The 27,930-nt window shown below is 39.2% G+C and overlaps 1 protein-coding gene across 1 annotated transcript in view; it reads left to right on the top strand.

The window, feature by feature from the left end:
- The window catches only part of stard9 (StAR-related lipid transfer (START) domain containing 9), a 38,284-nt gene that overhangs the window by 5,134 nt on the left and 5,220 nt on the right, over positions 1-27,930 (top strand). Inside the window, exons 2-24 of the mRNA XM_088354980.1 lie at positions 199-268; positions 2,545-2,661; positions 12,983-13,099; positions 14,384-14,416; positions 14,500-14,561; positions 15,448-15,554; positions 17,129-17,271; positions 17,357-17,424; positions 17,593-17,690; positions 17,771-17,980; positions 18,186-18,283; positions 18,356-18,433; positions 18,509-18,586; positions 18,661-18,840; positions 19,119-19,170; positions 19,402-19,518; positions 19,955-20,040; positions 20,118-20,152; positions 20,225-20,409; positions 20,553-21,015; positions 21,078-25,907; positions 26,891-27,028; positions 27,093-27,276. Coding sequence (XP_088211106.1) covers positions 199-268; positions 2,545-2,661; positions 12,983-13,099; positions 14,384-14,416; positions 14,500-14,561; positions 15,448-15,554; positions 17,129-17,271; positions 17,357-17,424; positions 17,593-17,690; positions 17,771-17,980; positions 18,186-18,283; positions 18,356-18,433; positions 18,509-18,586; positions 18,661-18,840; positions 19,119-19,170; positions 19,402-19,518; positions 19,955-20,040; positions 20,118-20,152; positions 20,225-20,409; positions 20,553-21,015; positions 21,078-25,907; positions 26,891-27,028; positions 27,093-27,276 — 7,549 coding nt within the window. The remainder of the gene's footprint in view (positions 1-198; positions 269-2,544; positions 2,662-12,982; positions 13,100-14,383; positions 14,417-14,499; positions 14,562-15,447; positions 15,555-17,128; positions 17,272-17,356; positions 17,425-17,592; positions 17,691-17,770; positions 17,981-18,185; positions 18,284-18,355; positions 18,434-18,508; positions 18,587-18,660; positions 18,841-19,118; positions 19,171-19,401; positions 19,519-19,954; positions 20,041-20,117; positions 20,153-20,224; positions 20,410-20,552; positions 21,016-21,077; positions 25,908-26,890; positions 27,029-27,092; positions 27,277-27,930) is intronic.

Here is a 27,930-nt window from a genome sequence, read left to right as displayed (position 1 = left end):
GTCTAGATAAAGTCCAGCTTTCATGCCGGCCCTGCAGAATGTTAGGCTATCGTTTGCATTTAAATCTCATCGGATGAGCTGTCATAACACAGAGCTCAAATCATAAACCAGACTTCAACGAATCACTGAAAATTTTCCTTTAGTGCTTGAAAACTTGTGAAGTATTATTTTGCTCGACTTCTTTTTTTCTTGGCACAGGGAAAAATCGGATGGGGGTAAGCTGGCTGTTCAAGTGGAGGACAAGTTTGTGAGGATCCAAAATGCCAAGGTTGGTCAAGTTAATTGTAATTAATTAGAAGGGCATTTCACAGCATTTCTCAGGATTTGTAATCCTCCAAACATAAGATAAGAAGCCTCATTACCTTAAGATTTGAGTCATATTTTTAGCCATTTGCTTGTTTTCAACGAATCTTAGCATGCGGGAATAATTATGTCGTCTCGTAATGCGACACCAACCGCATCATGTGGCTCGCACCGAGACGTCCCATTGGTCCTTGCATTTTACATTCATATGCCCAGGCCTTTGTTTACATTTGAGGAAAAGTCTTGCGGTTAGGGGAGGAGGAGATGTGTTACAAATGCGACGGGGATGAGATAAACCACATCAGGCCTCCTCTTGTAACTCCTCCTCCTTGGACGATTCTGCCGGGCCTCACGGGAACTGTGTTTGTTGGAAAGTGAACATTGGCAAAAATCACTAGCACTATCAACGCATCATATTTGGTGTAAGGGAATAGCTCCATGCAGTTTTGCTCATTTTCCATGTCACTCTCATTCAACACAGCTGCAGCATGTTGGGGAGCTGTCGGTTGTCTGATAAAAATGCAGTTCATCAAGTCAGCTGTGAAAAAAAATCAAGCCTCTGGCTCACAAAGTCCAGGGTTTCCTACAAATGTAAAACAAAATTCATTCAATAAATCTAATAAAGTTTTTGTTTATTAATCCGCCCTAAAAAATATCATTTTCTTAAGTCGAAGCACTTTTTGGCAGCACGGCAGATGAGTGGTTAGCGCGTCTGCAGCACAGTTCTGAGGTCATGGAATTAAATCCAGCTACCAGCCTTTCTGTGCGGAGATTGCATGTTCTCTGCGTCTGTTTCCTCCGGGCATTACGGTTTCCTCCCACTTTCCAAAAACATGCATGTCAGGGTAATTAGCCAGTCCTAATTGTCCCTAGGTGTGAATGAGCGAGTGAGTGGTCTGTCCCTGTGTGCCCTGCGACTGGCTGGCAACCAGTTCATGGTCCCCACTGTCCCAAAACAGCTGGGATGGGCTCCAGTACCTCTGCGGGCCTACTGAGGATAAGCGGTGCAGATAATGGATGGATGGATGAATCAAGACCTCAGAAAAGCATGTTTGTAGATTGGGATATAATTTGTAAAATGATAGTAATAATAATGATTATAATCATAGCAATAATTATAATTTAAAAGACACAACACACATTTAAAGTTGCAAGTGTTATTTGATCAAAAGTGCATTACTATTTTGTAATCGATTAATCCTTTAGACAAGGGCTCATTGAGGTGGTGACTGAAGGCACCACGTAGCCCTCACTGAACACCTGAGTAGCCCACGGTTCTGTTCCGAAAATAGCTCATCACCAGTGTTGGGTCATTGTGATTTTTATTTCTAACTGGCATGATAAATCCTTGACACAATATGTGTATTTATATACAGTAGATAATCAATTGTTCCAATTAAAAAAAAAAATCAACTTCATTTTTAAACATGTAAATCACTCAGTGCCTTTGTAAAATACTGATGTTGTAGTGTAGTGGTGACTAAGTTACTTCTAAAAATTGCAACCTGGTAATAAAATAATAATAGCATACCGGTAATAACAAAATAATCATAACATAATTTGTTATTTTAGAAATGCATATCACATTGGTAGTCCTTCATGCTAATCAAAAAGTTGCCCCGAGCTTCAAACAGGGTGATGATCTCTGTTTTACATTATTCATTTGGATGAGGATTTAAATGAATGTTTGGTTCTCAGCAGTAAGTATTTAGCAATTATAGGTCAGGTTGTCCTGATCTGTTATTAACTGTCACTATTGTTTTCGCTCCCAAAGCAATCATGGTTAAATGTATTGGTGATCCTATAACAGTATGCGGCTTATCAAGAAGCTATGAATCTCATTAAGCTATTTTGAAAATGTTTGCAAGAATTACGTAACTGTTCTATATTACAAAAATGATTATTAGATTTACAATAAAACAAACTACACTGATGCGATGTAACATATTTTAGGTAGGTTTCTTTAAAATCTGTCTTGGCCAATTGAACTTGAAATGCTACCTCTCAAGACCCATTCAGGTTCAAATAGGAGCTAGATGATTTTCCGTGCTGTTTTATTCAGTCCTCGTTATTGTTTTTCCCTTGACAGTAAGCAGATTTATGCATGCGTGGAGTGCACACTGAAGCAGATAATGCTCCATGAAGCGCTAACAACTTGAAAACCGCTTGCTCCAAATTTTCCACAACAAACAGAACTCCCACTATTTTTATTATGGACATTTTTCGACTTGTGCCCTACAGCTGGATCCACGCGCCGACCACGCCACGGATTCTAGGGAGAAGCTCCAGGAGTTCCGTTTCGACTACTGTTACTGGTCGGTGCAGCCCGACGACCCCCGCTGCGCCTCGCAGGAGGAGGTATACAAAACAAAAACACGACATAAGATCGAGCCGCTATTCCTCGCCTTGGCAATGCCCTAATTGGGTAATTAAGCTTTTTGTGACGGGATGGGGACGTCGCCGAAGGGAGGTTGTTGCTTGAATTCAAAGCTGACTTTATGTTTAGAAAAAAGATGTCCGACACACTTTGGGTTGAGGCATTCTGCCGTTGACCCGTCGTGGGCGAAAAGCATAGCAGGGGTCAAGAATGGGAATGTCTGCTTCTGCCAGACAGACCATATCTTCTGGAGCACTCTTGTTTGAGCTGACACAAATGCGTTTGAGGCTTTTGGGTCAGACAAAGAAAGAGCAATGGTGGTTGAAAAATGGGCAGTCCTGGGCAATTTTGAAAAACTCAATCATACGTATCAAAACAAAAAATGCGAAACGGATGAACTAATCGGGAAACTATGGTTTAAATTGCGTAAAAATAACAATGCCAACCCCAGCTAATTTCTGCCCTTATTAATGATTTTAATTCCCCTTAAGCAATAATAAACACATTTACTTGCAACAAAACAGACCGTCGAATAAAAACAAAGATTAATTGTGTAAAGAAGTTGATTTTATTTACCAAACTAATGCTTGATGTAGGATAACATTTGTTACTGTACCGCGTCAATATTAGCAAACTATGAGGACGATGTCATCTCCTACCGGTAACTGAGACATTCGGATTAGAGCCAAAATAGGCAAGACCCATACAATAAATTTTTATACGGCGTACAAAATTTGAAATGATCAAAAAACGTATAAAATACAGGGAAAACATATAAGTTGACAGGTAAGCAGTATGTCTTCAACATTTTCTTTCTTTTCCTGCAATATTTTGCAGAATTTTTCAATAACCGTTTTTTTTTCTCCAATCAATACACTTAGGTAGTTATCAATACAGATATTAAGGAAATACTGAAAAATCCCAACCTATTTTTGGTCAAGATAGCATTAAATCAGTGACTGCACTCTATTTCCTTTTATTTCCATTTTTTCTATTGGCAATGTTTACATAACATGACCACTAGGGGGCATTCGACTTCTGTAATGGCCACTATCGCGAGTACTGATAACTGGATAAAAATTTGTACTCGTCTATCTGTTATTCTTTTTATTTATTCCCCCAATAACAATGAAAAATGTTGATGTATTAGGAAACACAATTTTAATATTTTTTTCCTGTTTATTTTATTGAAAAGGGCCTCAAAAACACTTGATTTACACCTGTTATTACGCAGTAATCTCATTTGAATGTTATTTTTTTCTATTATCATCTAAAAAACTCATCAATCTGTGATTTGTTTTAAACACGACCCTCAAAAATAAAAAATAAAATAAAAACCCAAATACAACACAAAAAAATATAAGCAATGCATTGAAAACCAATGTTGGAAAAGAAAGGAAAATACCACAATCTGGCTTAGCACTAAATTTACAGTTACAACTCACAAGTTACGAGTGAATTCTTTTTCAGATACTGCATATCATTTTTTCAGACTGCAACTTTCCCCTTTCTTTCATGTAGCTTTCAGATTCCCTTTTTTGTTTTACCCCCATCCCCTCATCTTCTCAAAATAGTCCTGAGGAAGAGTAAACTGCAAACTCTGTACCCCCTCTTCCCATGAGATCGAGAAAACGGAAGGGGGGTGTACTTTGCGGTGGTTGAGCGAGACAATCTGGTTTTTAACTCGTGCTTTTCCAGTCTGCGCGAAGGTTTCCCCACAAGGTTTCCACGCAACGTTTACAGCCGAACCGCGTGGGCGTCACCGTCCAAATCTGGCGTGTAAAGCTGCACTTAAGAGTTGCCAGAAAATAAAAAGGAGTGCGTGGAAGGAGTGCCTTCAGTTGTTGTTATAGGGGGTGAATATTCATGTATCTTGAATTTGATTCTAAAAAAGTATATTGATTCGAACTTGTAAAGTTGAGGAATGCTAAGTTAAAGGAAAAATCGGAATAGAAACGTTTTGCTGCAATAAAAAGCTTCATGCTCTCATTTATTCTTCTACTGCGCTAGTAAACATCAGTAAGCTCTGAGATGCTCAAAATTACGAGTTTGCACAAGGGGAAAGTACGTCATCCTTGTTGGAGATTTGGCTCCGAAGCACACAATGCTTTTTTTTCAATCCCCCTTCCATACTCCCCCTCCTTGGATTTGATTCTCACAGTTTGTAGGTCTGTGTGTCAGTGTAAGAATAGTCGCTCTGTTTACAGGAAGAATCCATCTCACTCACGCACGAGCAGCAAAGAGCTGAGTTATGTAGGCCATGTTGACGCACGGCTCATTTGGGCGGAATTTCAATGGAGGAATTTACGAGCAAGTAATTAATCTGTGTGCAGTTTGTTATCATTTGTTGGCGGGATAACAAGAAAAAAAATTAAAATACTTAGTGGTCATTTAATGTAGCATACGTTTAGTATGTCCTGAGAGTATTTTCCGGACTGTTAGTCGTGCGTTTTTTCTATGAGTTTACTTTTGAGCGGCTTGTTTGTGCTATGTTGTGCTTCAAGTGAGTGTAAAGCTAACATCTATTTCACTACAGTACACACAAAAATACTTAACCTTCTGTGATAAATTATTAGCATATTTCTTATACCGAAAATTAGTGGCGTCTTTGTCTGCACTGAAAACTCATGTTGTCTTCTTCAACATAAAATAGTGTTCGCTTTTGTTATACTGAAAATCGGCATCACCCTTGTCTGCACCAAAAGCTAGCACCTTTTTGCTACTCCACACCCAAAAAAAGAAGTCATCCTCTGTGATAGATATTAGCTTTTTTTCTACACCAAAAACTGCCATTGTCTTTGTCTGCACTGAGGACCTGCGTCGTCTCCTTTAACATAAAACAAAGCATTTTCTTTCATTATGCTGAAAATTGGCACAGTCTTTGGCTGCACAAAAACTAAAGTTGTTTTTTGCTTGGCAGAAAACGAGAATTGTCTTTCATGCCCCAAAGATACGTTCTTATACTGTATGTGTTGAAAAGTGGTGTTGAAATTAGCATTGTTTTCACCTGCAGCAAAAACTGGAATAGTCCTCTGTTGCACTAAAAATTTGTATCGTCATCATCTATGTTGAAAACGCTTTAATCTTCTGTCACCAAAATATTGATTTCTGTGTGCTAAACCCTGCATTGTTTCTAACATGCCGAAAACTGGCGCCATCTTTGTCTGTGCTGTTTTCATCCGCGCAGAAAAACTAGCATTGTTTTTCTCTTTGCCATCACCTGTAGCTAGCCTTGTTGTCTCCTGTGGTTAAAAACACACACTGTTTTCTTCTGTGCTGAAATTTTGTCTATGCTAGTATAAGACTTTTCGCTCTCAAAAACTAGCATTCTTTTCCTGCACCAAAAATTTGCATTCTATTATTCTAAGCCGAACATTTGTACCGTGTTTGTCTGTGCCTAAAACAAACTTTGTCTTTGACCAAGCTGATAATAAATGCTATATTCGTCTGCAAAGAAAACTAACCAATTGTATGCTAAAAATTTGCGATGCCTTCGGCTTCCGTGCATTTTTTGCTGCGCTGAAAGTTAACGTTGTCTTTTTTCAGTAGCTTACAGATGATCTGTTTTATGGGTTTGTCTTTGAAACGTTTGCAATTAAAGCCTAATGGCAATTTCGATTAGCAAAATTTAGGGCCAAAATGGTAACCAACTAACTGTCAAAAATGAATCAATGTATTTGCCTGTTTTTAATTTTGGAAGCAACATTATTTGGAATTCTATGCAAAGACGCGTGACGCCACACACCGTCAAACCAAAGGAAATATTTTCTCTTTGTTCCTCCTTTGAAAACCAGTCACCAAATGTAAAGTAGCTCCTTCTTAAAAATGGAAATCCCCCTTCTAGCATGTTTTTGGGGCCTGCTATCTTCTTTACTTTTTATCCCGTTTCAGCCATTTAATAAAAAGCACTCGCACACTGTCCTACAGTACAACCCATCCCCTCTCTCCACAGCCATGCTAATTTGACCTACAAATACAGTCCCCAGTGTGACAGACAAGAGCATTGTTCAAGCAGAGTTCCGCATTTTTCTGCCTCTTTAACTCCAGTGAATCCCTTCTTGGGCCATGTTTTTATATTTCTTCTCAGTGAGACCAGCTGTTGCCTTTTGGCGGATACCACTTGCAGAGGATAGGATGCCAACTTTTTTCCCCTTACAGCTGTTTAAATTGTGGGAAAAGTGCTCCTCTCTATGATGTTTCTCCTCCTCGATAAATATGAATATATATCATATTGCAGGGGTCCTTACCCTTTTTGACAAAAAAGTACTACATCTTTGTTACTGATTAGTGTGAAGGGTTACTAGTTTAGTACCGTACTATGAGGCGCACCAGATTATAAGGCGTACCCCCTAGTTACAGCCTTTTTGACATGTTTTTTTTAAGATAAGGCTACTCCATGATCATGGAAGTAAAACTACAGTAAGATAGATCAGCAGTCAAAAGTCACTAACCAAAATCCAAAACATTGTAAGCAACGGAAATCGAACCTGGGTTGTAGCAGTGATTCCCCCGAAACCTTACCCAAGACCACTAGAGATACTGATGATGTACTCAAAGGGAATGATTTCATGTCATTATCACACTATTTTTATCCGTGCCAGAAATGATAGAGAACGAGGAAACACGAAAGTCATCCTGAAGGATATAAATAACTGCAAAAACCACGACGAGGAAATTATTATTGTGTATCTGATGATGAATCGGACTTTGAGTTTATTTAAATCTTTCAGGACGACTTTGTTTTCTTCAATTTTTAACATTCGTTTTTGGCACCATGAGTAATGTGATCCTGAGATAAAATCGAATGCCTTTTCATATGTCATCCGTACCACTAGTGGTTTAGTGATTTACTGTTGGCGTTTTCACTGCCACGACCCAGGTTTGATTCCTGTTGCAAACAATGTTTTGTGAGTTTGGTCAGCACTATTTTTGTTTGATCATTCTTTGAACAAACACTGTTCGAGGTTTTACACTGTACTACTGAAAAGCATATATATATATATATATATATATATATATATATATATATATATTATCCATTTTCAATGTAATCTTCCGTATTTTGCTGTAATCGCAGGGCTCTGGCAACAATCGCAGGGCTCTGGCAACACTGGGGCTTGTTATGTTATTACTATGTTGTAATTATATTATTACTAGGTTGTTATTACTGTAATGGGGTTAAATTTCCTCAATCAACCACAAAAACATCTTACTCGAAAAACTACTTGTGCTCTAAAACTACGAGGTTCCTTTTTTCCTTATTGTGTTTTGGCTCAAATGCAGTAATGTTTTATGTAGCCCATTTTAGCAAATTAGAAAGTGTTTTTTTGCTCTGACTCTAATAAGGTTGTATGTTCTGACCTGTTTGACCCGTCTTGTAAAATGTGCCAGAAGGAAACTTGTATTCAGGTTTTCCTTTTAATTGTTTTCTCAAAAGGCAAATGCTTTGTTTCGTGCTTTACACAAGTAAGAGACTTCCTGGCCGCGTTAATGTTTAGTCTGTGCCTTAAGGCTTTTTTTAGGCAGCGGTGCCGTCACTTAAGAATTCATGATATACTCACATATTTTCTTTGCATCAAAAACAATTCTATTGTTACGTCTACAAATCGTGTCTACAAACCTTTACACATAACAGTTTTAAGAACGAATGCACTTCTCTAGGACTCTGTGGCAGCCCCCATGCAGTGATTTTAAGAGTCAGCTTTAACAGTGCCGACTGATTTTCTGCTCAGGGGAGGAGAAGTGCAAGGATGAAGACAAAACTGGGTACAGGGGGAGGCGCTACTTTTTGTTTTCGTGTTAAAGCTTCTTTTAAGGAGAGAGTTGGAGGGTAGCTAACCCTTGGTGGTCCCGATTGCCTTTATTGAGTTACGTAACAAAGCTCAAATCACCACTACAAAGAGTTAAGTTTTACACTCCAGAAATCCATTTCTTGTTTTTTTCCATTTTTTTTTCATTTGTTTACGTCATGCCACCTAGTAGAGTCTTTGTCCAAAAGATGATGAGGATAAGTGGCCCTATGAATAGAGGAGACAGCAACTCTTGAGAGGCATTTTTACATATGTTATCTTTTTGATGGTTTTGATAAGTTGTCATCAAAGAAAAAGCAATTGAAAAAATATTTTACAAAATCCATAGAAAAACATATTTACGCATATCTAAGGTCCCCCTGAGCATTTTGAGCGGTTGGAAGTAAAAAAATGACTGTTATAACACTGCAAAGATGTGGCCATTCCATGGTCAAAATACTTCGAGTGCAGATAAAGTTATTTCTAACCCTTGAAGTTAGTGAAAAATAGAAAAATAGTCCACCTTATGCATATCTTTAACAAACTAATAACCAAATTAATTACAGATAACCAATTATAATAAATGATCAGAGTTCACTGATACCTGATGGCCACATGTGTCGTCAGGGCACCAATGAGGACTTAACTCTGGACAGCTTTCTCCACTGTTGACGGTTTCTGGCCTGTTTTTGGGTCACGACAAAGTTGGCACCAGTCCATTCCTTAAAGTTGGTCTTCTCAGTTCTTTTTCGGTCTTCCTCTCCTCCTGCCCCCTTGGACTGTGCCCTGGAGAATTACCTTAGCCAATCTTGATGAACTTGTGATGTGACCATACCACTGATGTTTTCGTCTGGCACAGTTGACAACATAACTTCGTTGGGTACAGTGTGCCCTCTGATGGTGTTGCACAGCGTGTCGTTTTTTTTCACATAATTAAATAACATTTCATGAAGAATAAATAGATATTCATAGGTTTACACTCTAAAATAAAGTTGTGTAGGGAAAAAAATTTCGGCCATTATTTGGGCAAATTATTTGGAAAATCGGGTATACAGTACAAAATAAATCCCCTGCAAAATGGGTGATTTATGCTGCATTCCAGAAAATTGGGAAGTCGGAAATATCCCACTCGGAAGGTTCCAGATACAACTTTAAAGGGTTTCAAGATAAGTGGGAAGTCCGACCAGGAAAATATCATTAAAATGACACTCGACGTGGGAGGTCCTAGTAGCAAACTTCGACTTCCTACTTTTCTGGAATGCAGAATTAGTTGGGGCTACTTAAATCAACCTCAATATAATCAGGTTTGTATTGTAAAAAGAAAAGATGGATCAATTTATAGAAAATAAGCCCCGAAAGTTGGTAATTTTGTTTGAAACAACCCACTTCTATAAATGTAATTAACCTATTTATTTTCAATTATTTTTACAAAAAAACCCTCAAACTTGATCCAGGTATTGGATTCCTCCATTTTAACCCAATTCGGGATTGAAAGAGTATTCAGTGTTCTTCACATGTTATTCATGCTTTCTTTTTTGCAGGATTGTTATTATGTTTCAAATATCTGTAAAAAAATTGCTGATGGTTTGTCGTATTTAGTTATTTTCGATGGGGTACACATTATCCCCAAAGAAGATGTTTTTTTTACTGTCAAATGTTTAATCAAGTGACACTTTTAATTGGGATTCAAGTCCTTTTGACCTAAATTATACTTTTATTAGATAACTGTCTTAACAAAACTTAACCTTGAGATAACATTGGGGTTTTCCCATTTATCCATTTTACCCCGGACATCAATCTTAGTTCTGTTTCTGTTTACGAACACTAAAATTCTCACGGCCCTAAAACAACCTTGCTTAAGGGGCTTCGGTAAGTCCTGTAAAGCAGGTCCAATTTAAACCCAACCCTGTGGTTTTGTAAACTCAGCATAGGAACAGAGTCCGATTCTTGAGGTCCAAACTCAAACACATCAAGGTGTGTTTAAAGTATGCCTTGCCTTTGATCTTTGGTCGAACGTTGAGAACATTCCTCCTATTCCTGCAATGTGTACTTAGCCCAAGTCTTTACAACCCAGACCTTGGGGTAGACCCCTGACTGATCCGACACTGTGTTATGATTCTAAGGTAGAATGCCAGCAAAGTCTGCTGTAGATCAGGTTGCTTTATCCCACTTACCCCCAACTCTCACACTCACTCACATTCCAACCATACTGTATGTTACCTTTGGATAGATCAATTGTGTTGCCACAAGATCACATCAGAAACCGACCTTGTTTATCGGGGATTGAAAAAAACAAAAAAGTCCAGGTGGGAAAAACCCAGAATCTGTATCCCCACGTTCTTGGTTTATACTGACCAGCGGTGTTCGTTTCTTTGGTTGCTGAAACCTTTTGCACTAAAACAAAATATAGGGGATAACTCACGGCTTCTTCGTCCTTAGTCTTTTTTTCCTGTTTTTTCATTCGTCTTTCAAAACAGCATAAATATTCTTATAAATAAAAACAAAGAATGAGTCATTATTAGATTATGTCTTTATTTCAGGAAAAGTTATGACTGAACAATTTTTTTTATTCAGACGGCTATTCATTTTTAAAAGGCCTACACATTTATTGTTTTATTTTCTTCGAAATTAGAACAGATTTTTTTTAAAAGCCAGAGTGTAATATTTGACCACTAGATGGCACTGTGTTGTCTGGTACATGGCAGAACGTGGTGGGAGGATGCCAGAAAAACATGTTAAAAGAAATATGAAATTATCGACCTATGATTTTTTTTAAAAATAGGAATTAACATTGGAATTATAGTTTGTGTATTTATTCCCAGTATTCAAATCAATGTTTTTTGTTTTGTTTTTTTTTTCACTGGATGAAATTGTTTTTTTGCGCCACTAGGAGGCACTAAATATTACACACTGTCATTTTTAAAGGAAAATAATTTTATGGATACATTTATTCAAAAGAAATCGGGTTCTTTTGAAAGATTTGAAGTATTATTTGATGCTACTATTTTTATTTTTATTTTTTTAACGTTTATTTTCCTGTGTTCTAGGAAACATACCCTAAAATAATGTGATATTTGAAGATTAGCTTTCTTTTTGTATAAATTAAAAAAAGCACATTTTAAAATAAGCACAATGATCTTCCAACCAAACTTAATTGGATACAAATATTAAATAAAACAAAATTATCTTCCAACCAAACAAAATTGGAAAGATTTTTATCAGATGTTATTTATTTATTTACTTATTTGTAGTTTTATTAGTAACTAGATTTTGTCTTATTTCCTTCTCTAAATATTTTCCAGTGTACACAATCGTTATTTATTTTGTTGTTGTTGTCATTTAAGATCAGGGGATGGTGTAATTGTAACCTGTTCTGTTCTTTGAGACATTTTGTGATTAAGGGCTATACAAATAAATGTGACTTATTATTTTTACCTTTGATTGGTTAAAAATATCAAAGCTGCTCCTAGGTTCAATAAATCCGATCAAATAAATAGTGGTCTCCAACGTGGTGCCCGCGGATCTGTTCTGAAAATAGCTCACAAGTGCTGGGTCATTGTTATTCTCTATCAAAATGTGTTTTTTAGTGTTTGACTGAGTCTATTTAACCATACTTCTAATAAATAACATAGTAAAAACATAATAATTGCATGATAAATTGTTATTTTAGAAATGCATGTCAAACTGGGTGCCCTTTGTGCTAATTAGGAAAAAAAGAAAAGTACATCTCGGCTTGAAAAAGGTTGGAGGACCTTGTCATAGAAGTTTGTATAATTTTAATCATGCCCAACAAAAAACGTCTGCAATGGTTGAAGGGGTATTTTGTCACTAATTACGGTCTAATACTCACTTGTTTTGTAAAATGTATTCATAATTCAAGCCCTTTGTAAAGTAAACACTTTTCCCCAAACTGTTTCCCGTACTGGGTTTCAGTTATATTGTATCTTAATACAATTTTTGATAAGGAAGTGTTCTCTTTTCCAAGTTGTTAATAATTTAAGGTGACTAAGAACAGTCCTCAAGGGCCGTCGTCCCGATTTCTATTTTTTTATGCTTAACCCATCTCATACACACTTATCCCTCAGCAGGCCCTGCAGAAACCTGAGAAGCATCTTGATAATCATGTTCAGCTGTGGCCAGAGTTCTCTCAGATCCATATGGCTTTCTTTTCACCAACATTTTTTTTGTCCAAGGTTTTTTTCTTTGAGCCCATCTTTCCCTGGCACATTACAGGCAGCGTATCTGTTTACCGAGAATATTATTTGACCTCGTTGCTCCTTGCACAAGATCCTCAGGAAGCAATGGCGCCTCGCTTAATGTTGGCCCCGTGCCGCCAAGGCATTGTGCTGTTGAAAGCCACACTCGTGTTTTTACACAATCCCATTCAGAGTAAGGAAACTCTCAACAAACACACTAGCACAGTACTAAATTCACTCAGTCGTGCTTTCTTAAAAGAAAGAAAACTGGCCTTTGAGACTTGTGTTACAAGAGATTTTTACCATCTATTTATTAGGTGTTCCAGGACTTGGGCGTGTCGGTGCTGGCTGGAGCGTCCGAGGGCTTCAACGTGTGCCTGTTTGCTTATGGCCAAACGGGATCCGGAAAGACTTACACCATGATGGGCACGCCGGTGAGGAGATAGTTGCAATACAGTGGGGGTACGGGAATAAGTCCAAATAAAATAGCAAGGACAATTAGAACTACCTATACTAGAAAACAGAATTATATACAAGTGTAAATCAAGGTAGACGTTTGATGGAATGAACTTGTTTGTCTGTTTTTTTTTTTCATACTAATTAGATTTTGTGCAGGCCATTTGCTTTGTGATTCATTTGCCCTTGAAAATCCCAATATGATTAACATAACCATATTATTAGAGAGCATGGATAAGGAAATGACTTAACTCCGTACACTGCGCTACTAACTAAATACACAAGTTTTTTTTTAATCACACTTATTATTCTTATTTAACTACACAATCGTAACAATCGTCTTATTCTATATTTTCTTTTTTTTCTTCTCAATAAAAAATAATAATACTTAAAGGTGCTGTCCTTAATTTGAAAATGTTCTATTTGTTGTCGCCATCTTCTGGCTTAAATCATCATTGCAGCCTCTGTCAAGCTGCTTGTGTGGCGCGTGCAAGTATGTGCATATCTGTGCACACGCAAATAAACCTTATTTTTTCATTTTTCTTGTTGGCATTTGGATTGTATTTCAAACAGTCCTTTTTATCTTTCACTGTTTTCATGCTACACTAACAGAAAACCACAAGTATAATCTTACTTTCCACCTTTCTCCCCCTCCCCTGCTTCCTAATGTGTTGCTAGTCCTGAACTGCTCTGATAAAAGTAAGATAAAAGCATATTAGCACATTTGGAAAAAAATGATGATTGTTAAAACATAATGGAGAAAGTATTCTACTATCCAGTTTTTAAGGACACTTAAAACAACGCACCCTACCTTTAAAATTAGCAAAGTTGTCTGCCATCTGCCATTTAACTTGTTTTAAATATATTTTTTCTTGTTTTACCATATAAAAGATGAAATTCTAAACAAAAGCAAACACAGGGAGCAAAATACATTTAGCTCATTTTTTTATTTTTCTTCGTTTGTTTTTCACGTATGACTTCATATTTTCATCCATTTAGCTATGTATGTTCTGTGATATTAAACATTTTTTCTAGTCAAATAAGAAAACATATTAACCCATATCAGATAAGCAATATGCAAAAGATCAATTTTCATTTTTTTTCCTTTTTTTCTAGGTGTGTGCATTGTAGTTGTTTCTTATCAGACGAGGCTTGGCTTTAAGGGTGTTACAAAAATAGCATAAAGCACAAAAATAATACACTGTGTAATTTTGACTCTATAACAATGATAACCTAAATTATATTTTGTTCTTTATGTGCAGGATGCCAATGGTTTAACCCCTCGCATCTGTCAGGTATGCTAGCTGATCAAAATATTGTTTTTGCTTTCCTTATCAACGGTCACTTTGACTAAATCACATCTGGCTTTTCTTTCAAGGGCTTGTTCCGGTCTCAGGTTACGCTTCCCGACGGGCAGAACTCGAGTAGAGTCGAGATCAGGTAATGCTTTATTCGCGTCTCTTATTTTGTTATCCTTGAAATTCAGACGCAGCAGTTGGCCTGCGAAGTTTGGGGCAAACAAACGATGACCAACTTGTTTTTCCTGCTCTTGATTGTGTTTGCACACATTGACGCTTATTTGTTGTGCCTTCTCACGCACTATTAGTCATACATGTGTTTTTTAACAAATGTGATTGTTTACAGTAGGCGCCTTTAATAATTTTATTGTAACCAACAGACTCCTGTAAAACAAACTGGGGATCTGGAGAAATGTGTTTAATCTTGAAATAATAAAATAAGGAAAATAAATATTAATGATTTGTGTTTTTTCTAAAAGTGCCTCCTGCACAATAGATACCAGGATCAATCACCAATTACGGTAAATTCATCTTTGCCCATACATTCGAATATATTGAGTTTATAATTTGTATTGAAAGCATACAATAAATAATATCTGTGTTTTTAGAGCTTAACTAAACCCGACTATGGATTATGTGTTCCATTGAATTTATATTATGTATATATATATATATATATATATATATATAATATACCACAGCCATATCCCCCTAGTCACTAGGGCCTAGTGGGAGGTGGCTAGAGTCATTTCTGACTGTTTTTGGGAGATTGATTCAGAGGAGGGGATTCCCAGCCCCCTCGCTCAACCCAACTGAGGTGTTGGGAGTCATTAGGTGACAAAACTCCCCAATTCCAACCCCTAATGCTGAACGCCAAGCAGGGAGGCAATGGCTACCAATGTTTAAGTCTTAGGTATGACTCGGCCGAGGCTTGACCACAACCACCCAGTCTCGGGGCGGGCGCCATACCCCCAAGGACACCGAGCTGAATTATTGAATATAGTTCTATTTATTTTATATTTCTGTAGTTTCCTGGAAATCTATAATGAGCGAGTGCGAGACCTACTGGGCACAGGGGAGCTGAAGAAGTCGTTAAGAGTTCGGGAGCATCCTGAGAAAGGGCCCTACGTGCAAGGTGAGCACCTCCCACCTATAAATAAAAAGAAAAAAGGGATGAGACCCACCCATTCACAGTAAAGCTGGTCACAAGCACACACATACTCATAACGGTTACATTTTGACATTAAACAATCTCTTAAAAATGTTTGAATAAAATATTTTTTGGTCACTATAACCATGGATTGCCCGTGATGCCCTCAACAATGTACATTTCAACAAAAATCTAATAATAAAATGATCATAAAACTGTTATCTATGTAATTGTTTTTCTTGTATTGTGCAATTTTATTTCTGTCTTCTAGAAATTATTTGACTGTAGTTTGGAGAGGCCAGAACAGTCACAGCAAAAACAATCCATGAGAAAAACTATGTTAATATGTTAAAAGACATTAAATGGAAATACATTTTAAATGTCTTCTTTTCCTTCTAGTTGTTCTCCAAAACATTTTGGGGCTTAAATTAAACTCACTTCTACTCTACACATCCACTTATTGTCTTGTGCCAGAGAACTCCCACAGGAAGTGAGATCATTTTCTTTGCACACTGGTTTTGAGACTGGCACTCCACAGCTCCCTCGAACGCACCACGTGTAGGGTTTATAGGTCACTGCAGCACATCTGTTGTGCACGTGTGTTTTAGTCTTGCGGCATCCCAAAAATCGACCCTAGTTTGTTTCAACTGGGCCTTTCTTCACTCAACCCGTAGCCTACATTTTAATTAACATATGTCTCCAGTTCTTTTTTTTGTTCAAGACTTATGCATTATTAAAAACTTTACCTTATTATAGACCACCAGACGGGAATCTATAGCTCTTTCCAAGTACATGGCTCAGAGATTAAATGATCTTAAAGCTTAAGGGTTTGGTCCAGTATATATATACACGACATAATTTTAACAACAGTTTACAGTCAGGGTGTCACACCGATAGACCTCGACGTAGCTGTATAACGCCAAATAATACTTTGTTTGGATATGTTTTTCTATATATAAAATCTATGCTCATTGTTGAGACACTTTATGATGAAAAGCCACAGGACAAAAATTAACCCAAAACGAACCTTTTACCCAAAAGCCCTTATAAAGCACCTAGAGCAATTTGATAGGATGAGTGGTAGGAATGGGGGGAGCTGTACACAAGGGGCATGCACTCTTTCTCCTTGCCCAGCAACGAAAGTAAATACGTTCGTATCCTCATTTGCAATGTTTTGTGACATTCTTGCAAAAGAACTTTGTTCGCACCTTGTTTTGAAGCCATAATTTAAGACACAAATGGCAGTCAAAATGAGCTTTAACACTCTTAAGTAACTGCGGAAGGGTGACTGATTTTAAGTGGTATATTTATATTGATATAATACACAGGCTCTGGCATTATTATTATTGCATAGATTTGATCAAATCATCAAACATCACACAGTGAAATAAAATGGGCTGAATAATTAGCTTTTATCTTGAGTGGGTTTGGCAGTTTTGTTGAATTTTGTCTTAAAATATTTGGTGTGGCTTTTATGAATCTTTGGGTCAAAAAGGTTCCCGACCCCTGGCATTGACAATCTTGCCATTTATCTTCATTTTTCTTTGATTTATTTTTAGACCTGTCACATCATGTGGTGTCTGACTGTCAACAAGCAATGGACCTTCTGGAGGCAGGCGTTGCCAACCGTATTACGGCAGCGACTAACAACCATGACGCCAGCAGCCGGTCACATGCCATCTTTACAATACAGTATACCCAGGTAGAATTCCTAAGTTTAGTAGAAGACAAAATAGTGTCATTTTTTGGGGGGCCGAGAAGCTCATTGTTCAACTTTTCGGTTTCAGGCCACACTTGAGAACAACCGTCCATCAGAAACTGTAAGCAAGATCAACCTTGTGGATCTGGCTGGAAGGTGAGACATAGCTCACAAAGCTGCTTCCTAGTTTCTAAAAATCTAATTATAGCCTCGGGCCAAGATGGTATTTTTAAAAACATAATCCCCTTTTTTAAATATTTGCTATTTATTTTTCCCCACACTTCCCTCTTTTTATAAAGCCACATAATTTGTTTGTGTCTTCAGTGAGAGAGCAGATCCCAACTACTGCAGAGACAGACTAACGGAGGGCTCCAACATCAACAAGTCCCTGGTTACACTCGGCATCGTCATCTCAGCTCTTGGTTAGCGATCACACTTTCCAAATTTTGTTGAAAGACTCGTTTCACTTCTGGCCATCAATCATCTTGTGCCTTGTATGTAGCCCAAAACTCGCAGATGTCCAGCAGCTGCCAGAGCATCAACAGCATGGCGTCAGAGGGTGACAGCAGCTCGGTGGGAAGCCACAGCAGCTTCCTGTCCAGAGGTGGAAGTACAGGCAGAAGGCACTGCTTTGTCCCCTACAGGGACTCTGTTCTTACCTGGTTGCTAAAGGACAGTCTGGGGGGCAACTCCAAGACCATTATGATTGCAAGTAGGTGTTGCAAAAAAGCATCCGTGATGTGCTTCAAAAAAAGCAATCAATGAAAAAGTGTGCCTTGTCTCAAAACCAGTGTGTAAACTGGTGTATGTTACTTAATTTTCTTGGCAAAAAAGATGCTATGATGATTCACAAATCATCAGTATTAGTTTTGTTAACTTGGCAAATGTAAAATCATGGTCTTCATTTTCTTTTGCAGCCGTCTCCCCATCTGCCAGCAGCTACAGTGAGACTCTCAGCACCTTGCGCTATGCCGCCCACGCTCGAAATATTGTCAACAAGCCAAGGGTCAATGAGGTAAATTATATTATGGTGGTTCCTCTTAATTAAGGAAAATGAGAATAAACCCGAAATAATTATTCGGTCAAGGACGCCAATGTGCGCCTAATTCGGGAGCTGAGGGAAGAGATCGACAGGCTGAAAAGCATGCTGCTCAGCTTTGAAATTGTGAGTCTGCTCCTACATTTATTCAATCCGTCTAAGTTCCTTCCATTTTTTAATTCCTGTCTATCCAATCAACAGCAGCGTGATCCCAGTCCGTCCCTCAGTGATGAAAGAGAAGGGACGCTGTCGGACATGGTGCTGCAAAACGAGATGAAGGTAACGGGTGGCCACTCTTGAATCCAGTTAGTGTCTTATCTTCTTTAATCAATGCCCTCTGTATCTCCCCGTAGGTGGAGCAACTAACCAAGGACTGGTCGGAGAGTTGGCGGGACAAGCGGGAACTGCTGGAGCAATACAGCGTGGACATCAACCGGGACCGAGCGGGCTTCTTGATCAACTCCCTGCAGCCACATCTGGTCGCCCTGGATGGTGATGTCCTGAGCACTGGTGTGGTCTTTTACCACCTAACAGTAAGGACGGTTATATTTCAAAGTTTTTTTGTGCATCTTAGTTTTTGCAGACGTGTATTGTCTGGGTGGATTTATTTTATTTTACTGGCCATCTCCCCAACTCAAAAAGACTTTAAAGTTGACAACTCGGCTTAATTTTTAGCAGGCTTCTTTAGGACATACTTGACCTTGTCAGCCCTTTCTTATTCTTTTAAAGGAATTAAAAATAAAATTACATTTAGGAATTGAACAATTCATGACTTTACTCCAATATCAAATTTTGCCTATTTTCATTACAGGAAGGAGTTACTCACATTGGACCTCAAGGCCAGCATGGTGAAGCACAAATAGGTACAAGCTCAGTGGAAAACAAAACCCATTCACTATAATTTAGCAGAGATGTTATGATCTCCAAACATTATGAAATGATATATTTTAACAAAAATAATTCTCCCACAACAAAAGTTTGCAGGTTCTTCTTAGATTGAATACTTTGAAATAGTAAAAATGATTTCTGTTTTGGTAATATTTTTTTTGTCTACGATGAAAAAGCTTTTAATCATATTTTGCTTGTTTTGAAAGGTGGTTCCATCTGTGAGATCCAAAACAATGATGGTGTGGTAACACTGAGGCCACTGCCGGGCTGTGTCTGCCTGCTTAACGACAGGGAAGTTACTGAGCCCTGCAGGCTAGCACAAGGTCAGTCTTCCTTGATGTAAAGCTAATATTCAGGGCTATTTTTGCGGGCTTTTCTTCTGAAAAAAAATCAAGTGGACTCACTGATTAATAGGAGGAGTGTCAGCTCTGATACATATCTAGGATACTGCAAAAAACCTTTTTACAAGATTGTGGCTTCTTGTTATTATTTACCCTAACCATTCATCTATTTCAACTCTGCTTCAGATTCAGCCAAGCAAGCAAGGAATATAGGTGTATATATAGGTATAACACCAGCAGGTTAGGGTTAAATCAAATTTCTTGTACAGCTGAAAAAATGCATATTTTTGCAAATTCTTGTCCTGAGATGGGCTTTAGAGATCTCAAAACCTTGCTTCAGTTTGGCATATCCTTGACATATAGTATTCTTATTCTGTGTGTATGTACTGTATGTGTTTTACTTCTTTCTTGTCTCCAGGAATGGTGATAACCTTGGAAGGACTTTATAAATTTCGCTTTAACCATCCAGCCGAAGCAGCTGTTCTCCGGGAGCGCAGACGTAGGGTACGTTCGGCTCAGCGTCAGGTGTTAACATCCCGATTGTTTCTGGGGGCCTAATGTTTTGGTATATCGTTTCTTAGGCAAGTGAAAGCAGTTGTCAGTTACTTGACCACAGGTAAATGTAAATACCCCTGAAATTAAATCAGAATGGTTGCTCTGTCTGACTTACCCCTCTTGGCTTTTACAGCAAAGAGGGAGAAGAGCTGCCGGGAGTGTGTTTGTCCCCGGGCGATGAGTCTGCTGCTAGGTGGCGTGTAGAGGAGCAGCAGCGCTTTGTGGAAGGTTTGCGCCAGGAGATCAGTTCTGAGCAGAGACGAGCTGAGAAAGAGCTGGAGATTGAGCAGGCCCAACTCAGGGAGCAGCACAGAGAGGGTAAGAAATTTTAAATGCTGTAAGGAACCAAAAACTAAAATATTCCAATTTAACAGGCCAATATCCCATTACATTAAATGCATAAGTCCTTGAAAATTGCTCCTTCCATTGACTTTATTTTATCTTTACTCTTACACCAACAGTCCACCAATGGCTCCTTGAAGAGAATTCCCATCTTCTAGCCATAGAGCAAAGAGTCACCCAGGACTCTGGGGTTCAAACGGACTCCCAGCCGGACCCCTTTCTGGAGCATGTCAACCGATATGTGTCTGATAACCAGGTTCAGAAGGAGAATTGTCCATGGCTGATTGTCAGGTTCAGGAAGAAAGTCGTCCAGGAGGAGCTTCTGAAACATCATGCTTTGTGTCGAGCTGAGAGCCGCTTTCGCCGGAAGAAACTTCAATTCCAGCTGGAGAGAATCGCCCGCAAGAGGCGTCTATTGGAAGCAAAAAGGGAGTTGCAGCTACTAGAAACGACTTTGCCTCCTGGACCTGAGACCCCTGATGGTGCTGAGGAGGCATCTCCACAGAAGTTTGTATCACGCAGATCTTCCTTCTCTGCTGATCTTGTGTCCCGCCTATACCCACAGAATAACCCCATTTATAGGTGAGCAAAATCTTTTTACAAAATAGTTTATGAACTCTGATTGCTTTTTTTTCTCTTAATAGACACTTCCTCAAACGAAACAAATCCACAGAACTGACTTCGAATTCCATATCTCCTGCATACGTCAGCGGCAGGAAGTGGGTTTCAGATGAGTGCCTCTCTCGGGAAAGGACACAGAGTTGCTCTGAGGTCCTCTCCCCAGGACTAAGTCAGTCCTGTCAAGTAAGACCAATATCTTCTGAAAGCACAGCACTAAATGGCAAGAAAGAGGGAAGTACCCTTGAACAGGCGTGTAGGCCCTATACTGAACGAAAACCCCTTCTTCCACAATGTGAACTCAATTTCAGGAAAAGATCCAACCACAACACGGTAGCTATGCCAAAGTGGCCTGTTTGTATATCCATGCAGCCGCTTGGCAAAGAAAATGTGCCATTCAAGACGGACGTAACGATGAATCCTAGCATGAATGTAAGAGGCCAAACCGAGTCCAGTGTAACCAGGAAACTCTCACCTAATTCCGTAGAAACAAACGGGTCATCGAAACAGACTTCTAATAGCTCAAAAGTTGCTGGAAAAATGACCAGTTGGTCTCCTGAAAGCCATGAAGATAGAAATATGATGAACGTACATACTACTGAAACCTCCATTCCTCAAGAAAAGCACATGCAGAGCCGTCCTTTTGAAGATCTAAGACGATGGCACAGCACTGAGGCTTTGATGAGCAAGACAGGCCAATGGGTGGAGAGGCAACAACAATTAAAAGCAGGACGTGGACAGCTATCAGCAGAGGAACAAAACGGAAGTGCCTCCGACTCCGACAGCCTTCTTTCTCTCGATTCTTTATCTTCTGCTTATGCGACAGCTCTGGTTGAGCAACTTAAAAGAGAAGAGGTGGCTCATAGTGAAGCCGGCAGCGAAGACAGTGAGATGTCAAAAGACTCGTTAGCTGTAAAGAAGTTCTCAGTTGTAACAAGCTCTTGTCAAAAAGTGATTCCAATGTATTCTTTGGTGACAGATGGTTCCTGCCGCAATAGGACTACAGCAATTGGTCAAGATACGGTAATAAGTCAAGATCCTGAAGATACATTTGCAGAGATGCAGCTGAGTCAAAAAGATTTCCTTAAATCAAGATTAGAAATCACACCAGCCAAACAAGTTAGTACTGTTCAAAAGTGTATTCTGGATAACCTGTCCTCGCTTTCAGATGTTTGCTCCTCCCTTGATGCGGCAAGAAATTCTGGGATCAACCGATGTTCCCCTTCCTTCCCAAAAGAAAGCACTCAACATATTTGCCTCGATGGTTTCAGTCCATCTCGAGATGACAGTTCAACATCCAGCTTCCCTCAAGATGTTAATGATGACCAAACCATACAACGTTTAAACAGTGGGGAAGAGTGTTTAGTTAAGGATCCCATATCTCTTCCACGCAAAGTTGATGTTGATGTTGAGACTCACCTTTGTACCTCAGGTGGTCAAACAGAATTGTTAAACTTAGTTGGACAAAGTCCAAAATTCACAACAGACTTTTCAAGTACTGCACAAGCCTCACAGAAAGATGAAATGCTACACAGTTTAGATATTGTGCCCCAAAAGTGTGATACTTCTTACTATCAGATTGCCAAAGATCCTTCCCTCAAAAAGGGTGAATCATCTGGCCCACGTGACACCAAAGGTGTTGATGCAAGGTATTTTGCCCTACAGCATGAATCGGTTTGTAAAAATTCTAGGAAGAGAAACCAAGAACATGAAGAAGCATCTTTGGGGAGCCTGAAAATTTCAAAAAGAAGCCCTTCACCAGTTAGCTGCCATGATGTTTGTTGGTCTGATAGCAAAAAGGCGGGTAACTCTGAAATACAAAATTGTGATGTGGAAGTCTTAAATTTGGGATTTGCATCTGCTGGTTTTACTGATTCAACACGGAATAAACATGAGGAACTGAGTAACCATTCTGCAGGAGAAACACAAGTAGGACATACAGCAATAAATAAATTAGCTGTCAGAACAAAGGAGGCATGGTGTCAAAGTGAAAACTCAGGAAGAAAGTATTGCTGTCAATCTGGAGCCATTTGTAGTGCCATTGACTTGCGGATCTCAGAAGTTGTCCAAGAGTATCTGAAGCTGTCCCATCTTGGCAAGAAAAAATGCTGCCACAGCAATTGGAGCCCAAGCCAAGTTTTGGATTGTGATGATCAGACATCTAATGGTATAGACACTCAGTCACAACATAACGACAGCAATCATCTGAAAGAATTGACCAACCATGAAGAAGCAACTAAAAGCAAACAATGTAGTACTTGTTTGTTGATAGACCCCAACGTATCGGGCAGCTCCACCAATGACGGGAGTCAAACAAACTTATTTTGGCTGGGGAATGAAGCTTTAAAAAGAGCTGACTCCAAAACTGAGGCTTTAGTTTCTGCTACTCAACAGCTTCGTATCACCAAAAAGAAAAACATAACAAGTATTGACTGCGATCTCTCAAAATCACCAAAGATCCCTGAGCAACTTCAAAAGTTATCCACTGAGTCGATGGAAAAAAATGAAAAAGATCCGCACAGTAGTCCGTGCTTGAATCATTGTTGTCATTCTGGTGTGACCAGTAGGAATGACACCACCACCAACAACAACATCAAATGCCAAGAATGTCACTACAAGTCTGACAAAGCTCAAGCTAAACATAAAGGTCCTTGTACGACCGACCAGTCTGAATTGAATGTCTCAAAAAATTATCTATCATCAAAAGATGAAAAGCCAGTCACAAATACAAGTTATTGCTTATCTAAAACAGCCTCTGTTGGTGTGCAGTGTGAATCATTGTATGTTCATAAAAACAAGTTCAAAAGGTTGAGGAAAACAAAAATGGCACCTACCACCCCCTCTTCCTGTCCGGCAACTTCATCAGATGAAGAAAATACCTGTAGCAAACGACTTGAAAGTGAAAGCAGACAATCAAATTCTGAGATTTCTAAAGAGAACGTTGATGTAGAGCTTGGGAAAGATCTTGCATTTTGCAGAAAAACAACCTTGTTACGTCCCCAATCAAACTCTCCCAGGAAAAATGACCTACAGACTGCAGTCAAGTCTCAGAAATTCCTCATGAATTTTGCCTGCTGTGATATCAATCCGTTTGTTCATCAGCATAAGATTCATGAGCAGTCACGCTGCAAGGACCCAGCCTTCGGCAGCGCTGCCGACTTGTCCCAGAAATCCAGCTCTGAAAAACGCATCACGAGGTGCTCTAGCGTTGACAACTCCTTAAACAGACAGAATTCACCCTTCAGTTCGCATCTAAGCAGCTATGCCGCCAAAAAAGGGCTTTCCAGCACACAAAGTAGCATTGATCTAGGAACCAACACAACCTCCTCAAGTGGAGATCTCTACTCATCCAATTCAGAGTCAAGTCGAAGCATGGCCTGGAAAATTACAAATGGGCATAGCAGTCAGGCTGATTTGATTTCATCGGACACTCCTCAGAGGAAGGGGCGGCACAAACGAAGCCACACAGATGTCCCGAAAGCCCAGGTTGAAATGCGCGAGTTCCTGACATGGACCAGTATGGAGAGCATGTCTGTCCATCTCTCAAAGTTGATCCACAGCACTTCGGACCTGCTGGGGGATGTCCAGGGAATGAGGACCTGTCATGGGTCAAAGCCTCAATCGATCCCTAACGTCAGCGGCAACGGCTTCACTCAAACCGCCTCTAATGTCCGCGTTCAGACGGATAGGCCTTCAGCAAAGACAGCAGGTTGCCAAAGGTCCAATTCGCACGAGATCAATGTGACACTAAGATTGGTTGGAGCAGAGGTGGTTCCACCAGATAAAGACTCTCTTGGTTTGGTCAAGGTTGACCAGGTAGAAAAAACACCTACATTAGTCCCACCTGGAACTGCTTATTTAAAAACACCGCATGGCAGATGCCTAAGGCAAATAAGAGAACCCTTGCCTGAGATGTTGCGCGATGGTCTGGGTCCTTCTTCAGAAAACTGGTTAAAACAAAATGTATGCCAAGGAAAGCCAGTCCATAAGGGGAGTAATTTGTCAAATTCGATGCCTACATTCACAGATAGAGCATCATCCCCTATTGTCACTTTGGGTGTGCGCCAACAATTAATACCTGAAAAAAGACATCAGCGAGTAAGCATAGAAGCAAAAAGCATGGCTGAGTCTTCTGTCAGATCATCAAACCTTGCCTCAGGGATTCTCAGTAGTAAATTGCAACAACAAATACATGATTCAAGACTTAAAAACTCTGAACATTGTTTTCAAAGCACAATAGTCGAACGAAGAAATACTAATCACATCGGAAGTAACCATCCTCAAACAAATTCCCAAAGTCGTAGCTTTTCCCAACAACGCTACACCACCGGCACAGACATCAAAGATAGCACTCTTAACACCAAATCCAAAGAAACAGAGCCCACCAAATCAGCCCACAATCTACCTCAAAAGGTCCCGTTATGCGACAGTACCTGCAGTCCGTCTTTAGCCTCATCCCTGACGCCCAGTGAGTGCAACACTGACATCCTGGTTAACTCTAAACCCATCACCAAAGTGTTTTCTGAGACAATACCTAACGACCTGCCCTTGCACAATAAGTTCACCAACTGGTCCGGCATTGATTCTCAATCATTTTCTGATGAGAGTTATGTTCTTAACTCTGGAAGTAGGTTAAGAGAGATTGATTGTTTGCGTCAGGAGAGAGAACATGTGATGGCTTCGATTGGCATCGGGGCTTGCTCCACACCGCTGTCTGTGGAACTTGCTGAAGCCAAGCTGCATTATGGCCTCGGGGAGACAGATGCGCTGCTCAATATGCTGTCACCCAGGCCCACGGAAGAGAGCAAGGTGACGTGTGAAACAAACACCCTTGGAAAACAGAAGATCAAGGATGAGTAAGTCTTCTGTTTGTCATCTCTAGTATCCAGGAATGCAAAGACTGTGTTGTCATTAGTTATGGAAAGATTTAATGAAATCGGACCATTTTTTCTGTAGATCCTAGACTCTCTAATACAGCGAGTCTCCAGTTGCCTAAAATTCTTATTCACCTATCCGGAAGACATACCGTTTGGTGTCTGTGAGAATATGTAATACATTTGTAAAAAGCATCCATATTAAACAGTTTAAAAGTAACTGCAAACTAATTAAGATATTTTCCACAGTACAAAAAAATACTTGCACTCAGAATTGGGTCAAAAATAACCCATCCACAATTCTACCTAATGGTCAACATTTTTTGACAGAAACACCTCACTTCTGAATTTTTTTTTCTACATTTATATATAGAGTTTCTTAATCCAAAATCTGGTGTTAGGCCATTGTTTAAAACAAAAAATAGGTAATTTAATTTCAAACTCAAAAATATTGTCATTCATTTCGAAACCTCTTTTTTATTTTGTGTATTGCAACCTAAAAAAAAACATGTAATTTTATATGAAACATACCAATAAATTGGGTCATTTTGTGTAAAACAATCAAGAAAAGTTGATTTACAATAATCCAGACAGTGAATCGGGCCATTTTTGACCCAATTTCATTTTTTTAAGCGTATTAATTCAGGTCTTTTAAAAAAAAAAAAAAAAAAATCCACAAGTTTTTATTGTTGTTATTTTAAGTGGGCTTTGTCATGAAAGAAATGTTGAGAAACATTGGTCAAAAGGATCGCTTATGTTTGTGGATTTATGTGAAGTAAATCAAGTTACCCCAGCTTGCTAACCCACTCACCGATCTCCCAACCAAGTAACCACATAGTCTATTCAACGGCTAATCTACCATCAGACTAGCTTATATACTGTATAGTTTTGAAATGTAATTCTACCAACCTTCTGATTCAAATACAGGATTTTCATTGATTGGTTACGGTTCTTACAACTTTCAGAAACCGTTTTAGAACGCGCGAAAAGCGGGAGTATTGTCCTCAAATCACCCGTCGGGCTTGTAGCCTGAGCCCTGGCCGTCATTCTCCCGCGAGCACTCCAGCCACACTTGACCAACAGCCTAAACCAGAAATGAGCAGGTATCATACAAATTCTTCATCCAATGTTGTATTTAGATTTAATCAAATTTTATATAACCGATAGAACACGAGACCTGACGAGCACTGACGCAGTGCCCCCGTTGGACATCGGTCAGCTTCTGCGCGATTACGGCCGCGCCCGAGAAGAAGCCATAAGCGAGATCGCCAAGGCGAGGGAGCGGCTGCGCCAGAGGACCGAGCAGGAGAAGAGAAGAATACAACAGCAAGCTTTATCGCAAGAGTTGAAGGTACAACGCAGCGGCTTGAGGCTTCATTGTCTAATTTGCCCCACTGAGAATTTACAAATATATAAATTACTGAATACATGCATAACAGTAAACCGGATTACATATTTTGTTGATTTAGCGTACCGTATATTTTTTACAGTATTTTGTGTACTGAATTTCTTGACATATAAACCAGACCTGTATAATAGTTGTACCCTTTCTAGTTTAAGAAACAACCCCCCCAAATAGATATACAGTACATGCCTCACTATACTATATGAGGCAGATATCTGTGTCGACAATGATTATATTTACTACATTTACAGAAGCAATTTGGACCATACATTTTCATGCATGTTCCTAATCAGATTATTTCCAAGCAGCGCATTTTAATAGCGCAGAAACTTTGCTGGATTAAAACACAAGATACAGTGATTCAATCATCAACATAAAACCTTTATCATGCGAACTTATTCGTGTAAGTTCTGTGACAAAGGAGCAAGGATTTGAAAATGAATAACAGTTGGTCATGCTATGTGTAAGGGTAAAAGTTGCTTATTCGTTTATGTATTGAGCTTTCATCTTTCAGCACCCCCGCGACCCTACTGAGGATAAGCGGTGCAGATAATGAATGAAGGAATGAATGATTGGAGCGCTTGAAATGGTGGAAGAAAA

Source organism: Urocampus carinirostris, chromosome 15 (genome assembly GCF_059441175.1).
Source record: "Urocampus carinirostris isolate Australia breed hairy pipefish chromosome 15, RoL_Ucar_1.0, whole genome shotgun sequence".
NCBI classification, from domain to species: Eukaryota; Metazoa; Chordata; class Actinopteri; order Syngnathiformes; family Syngnathidae; genus Urocampus; species Urocampus carinirostris.
The sequence above is the reverse complement of the archived record's forward strand: the minus strand, read 5'-3'. Positions and strand labels throughout refer to the sequence as shown.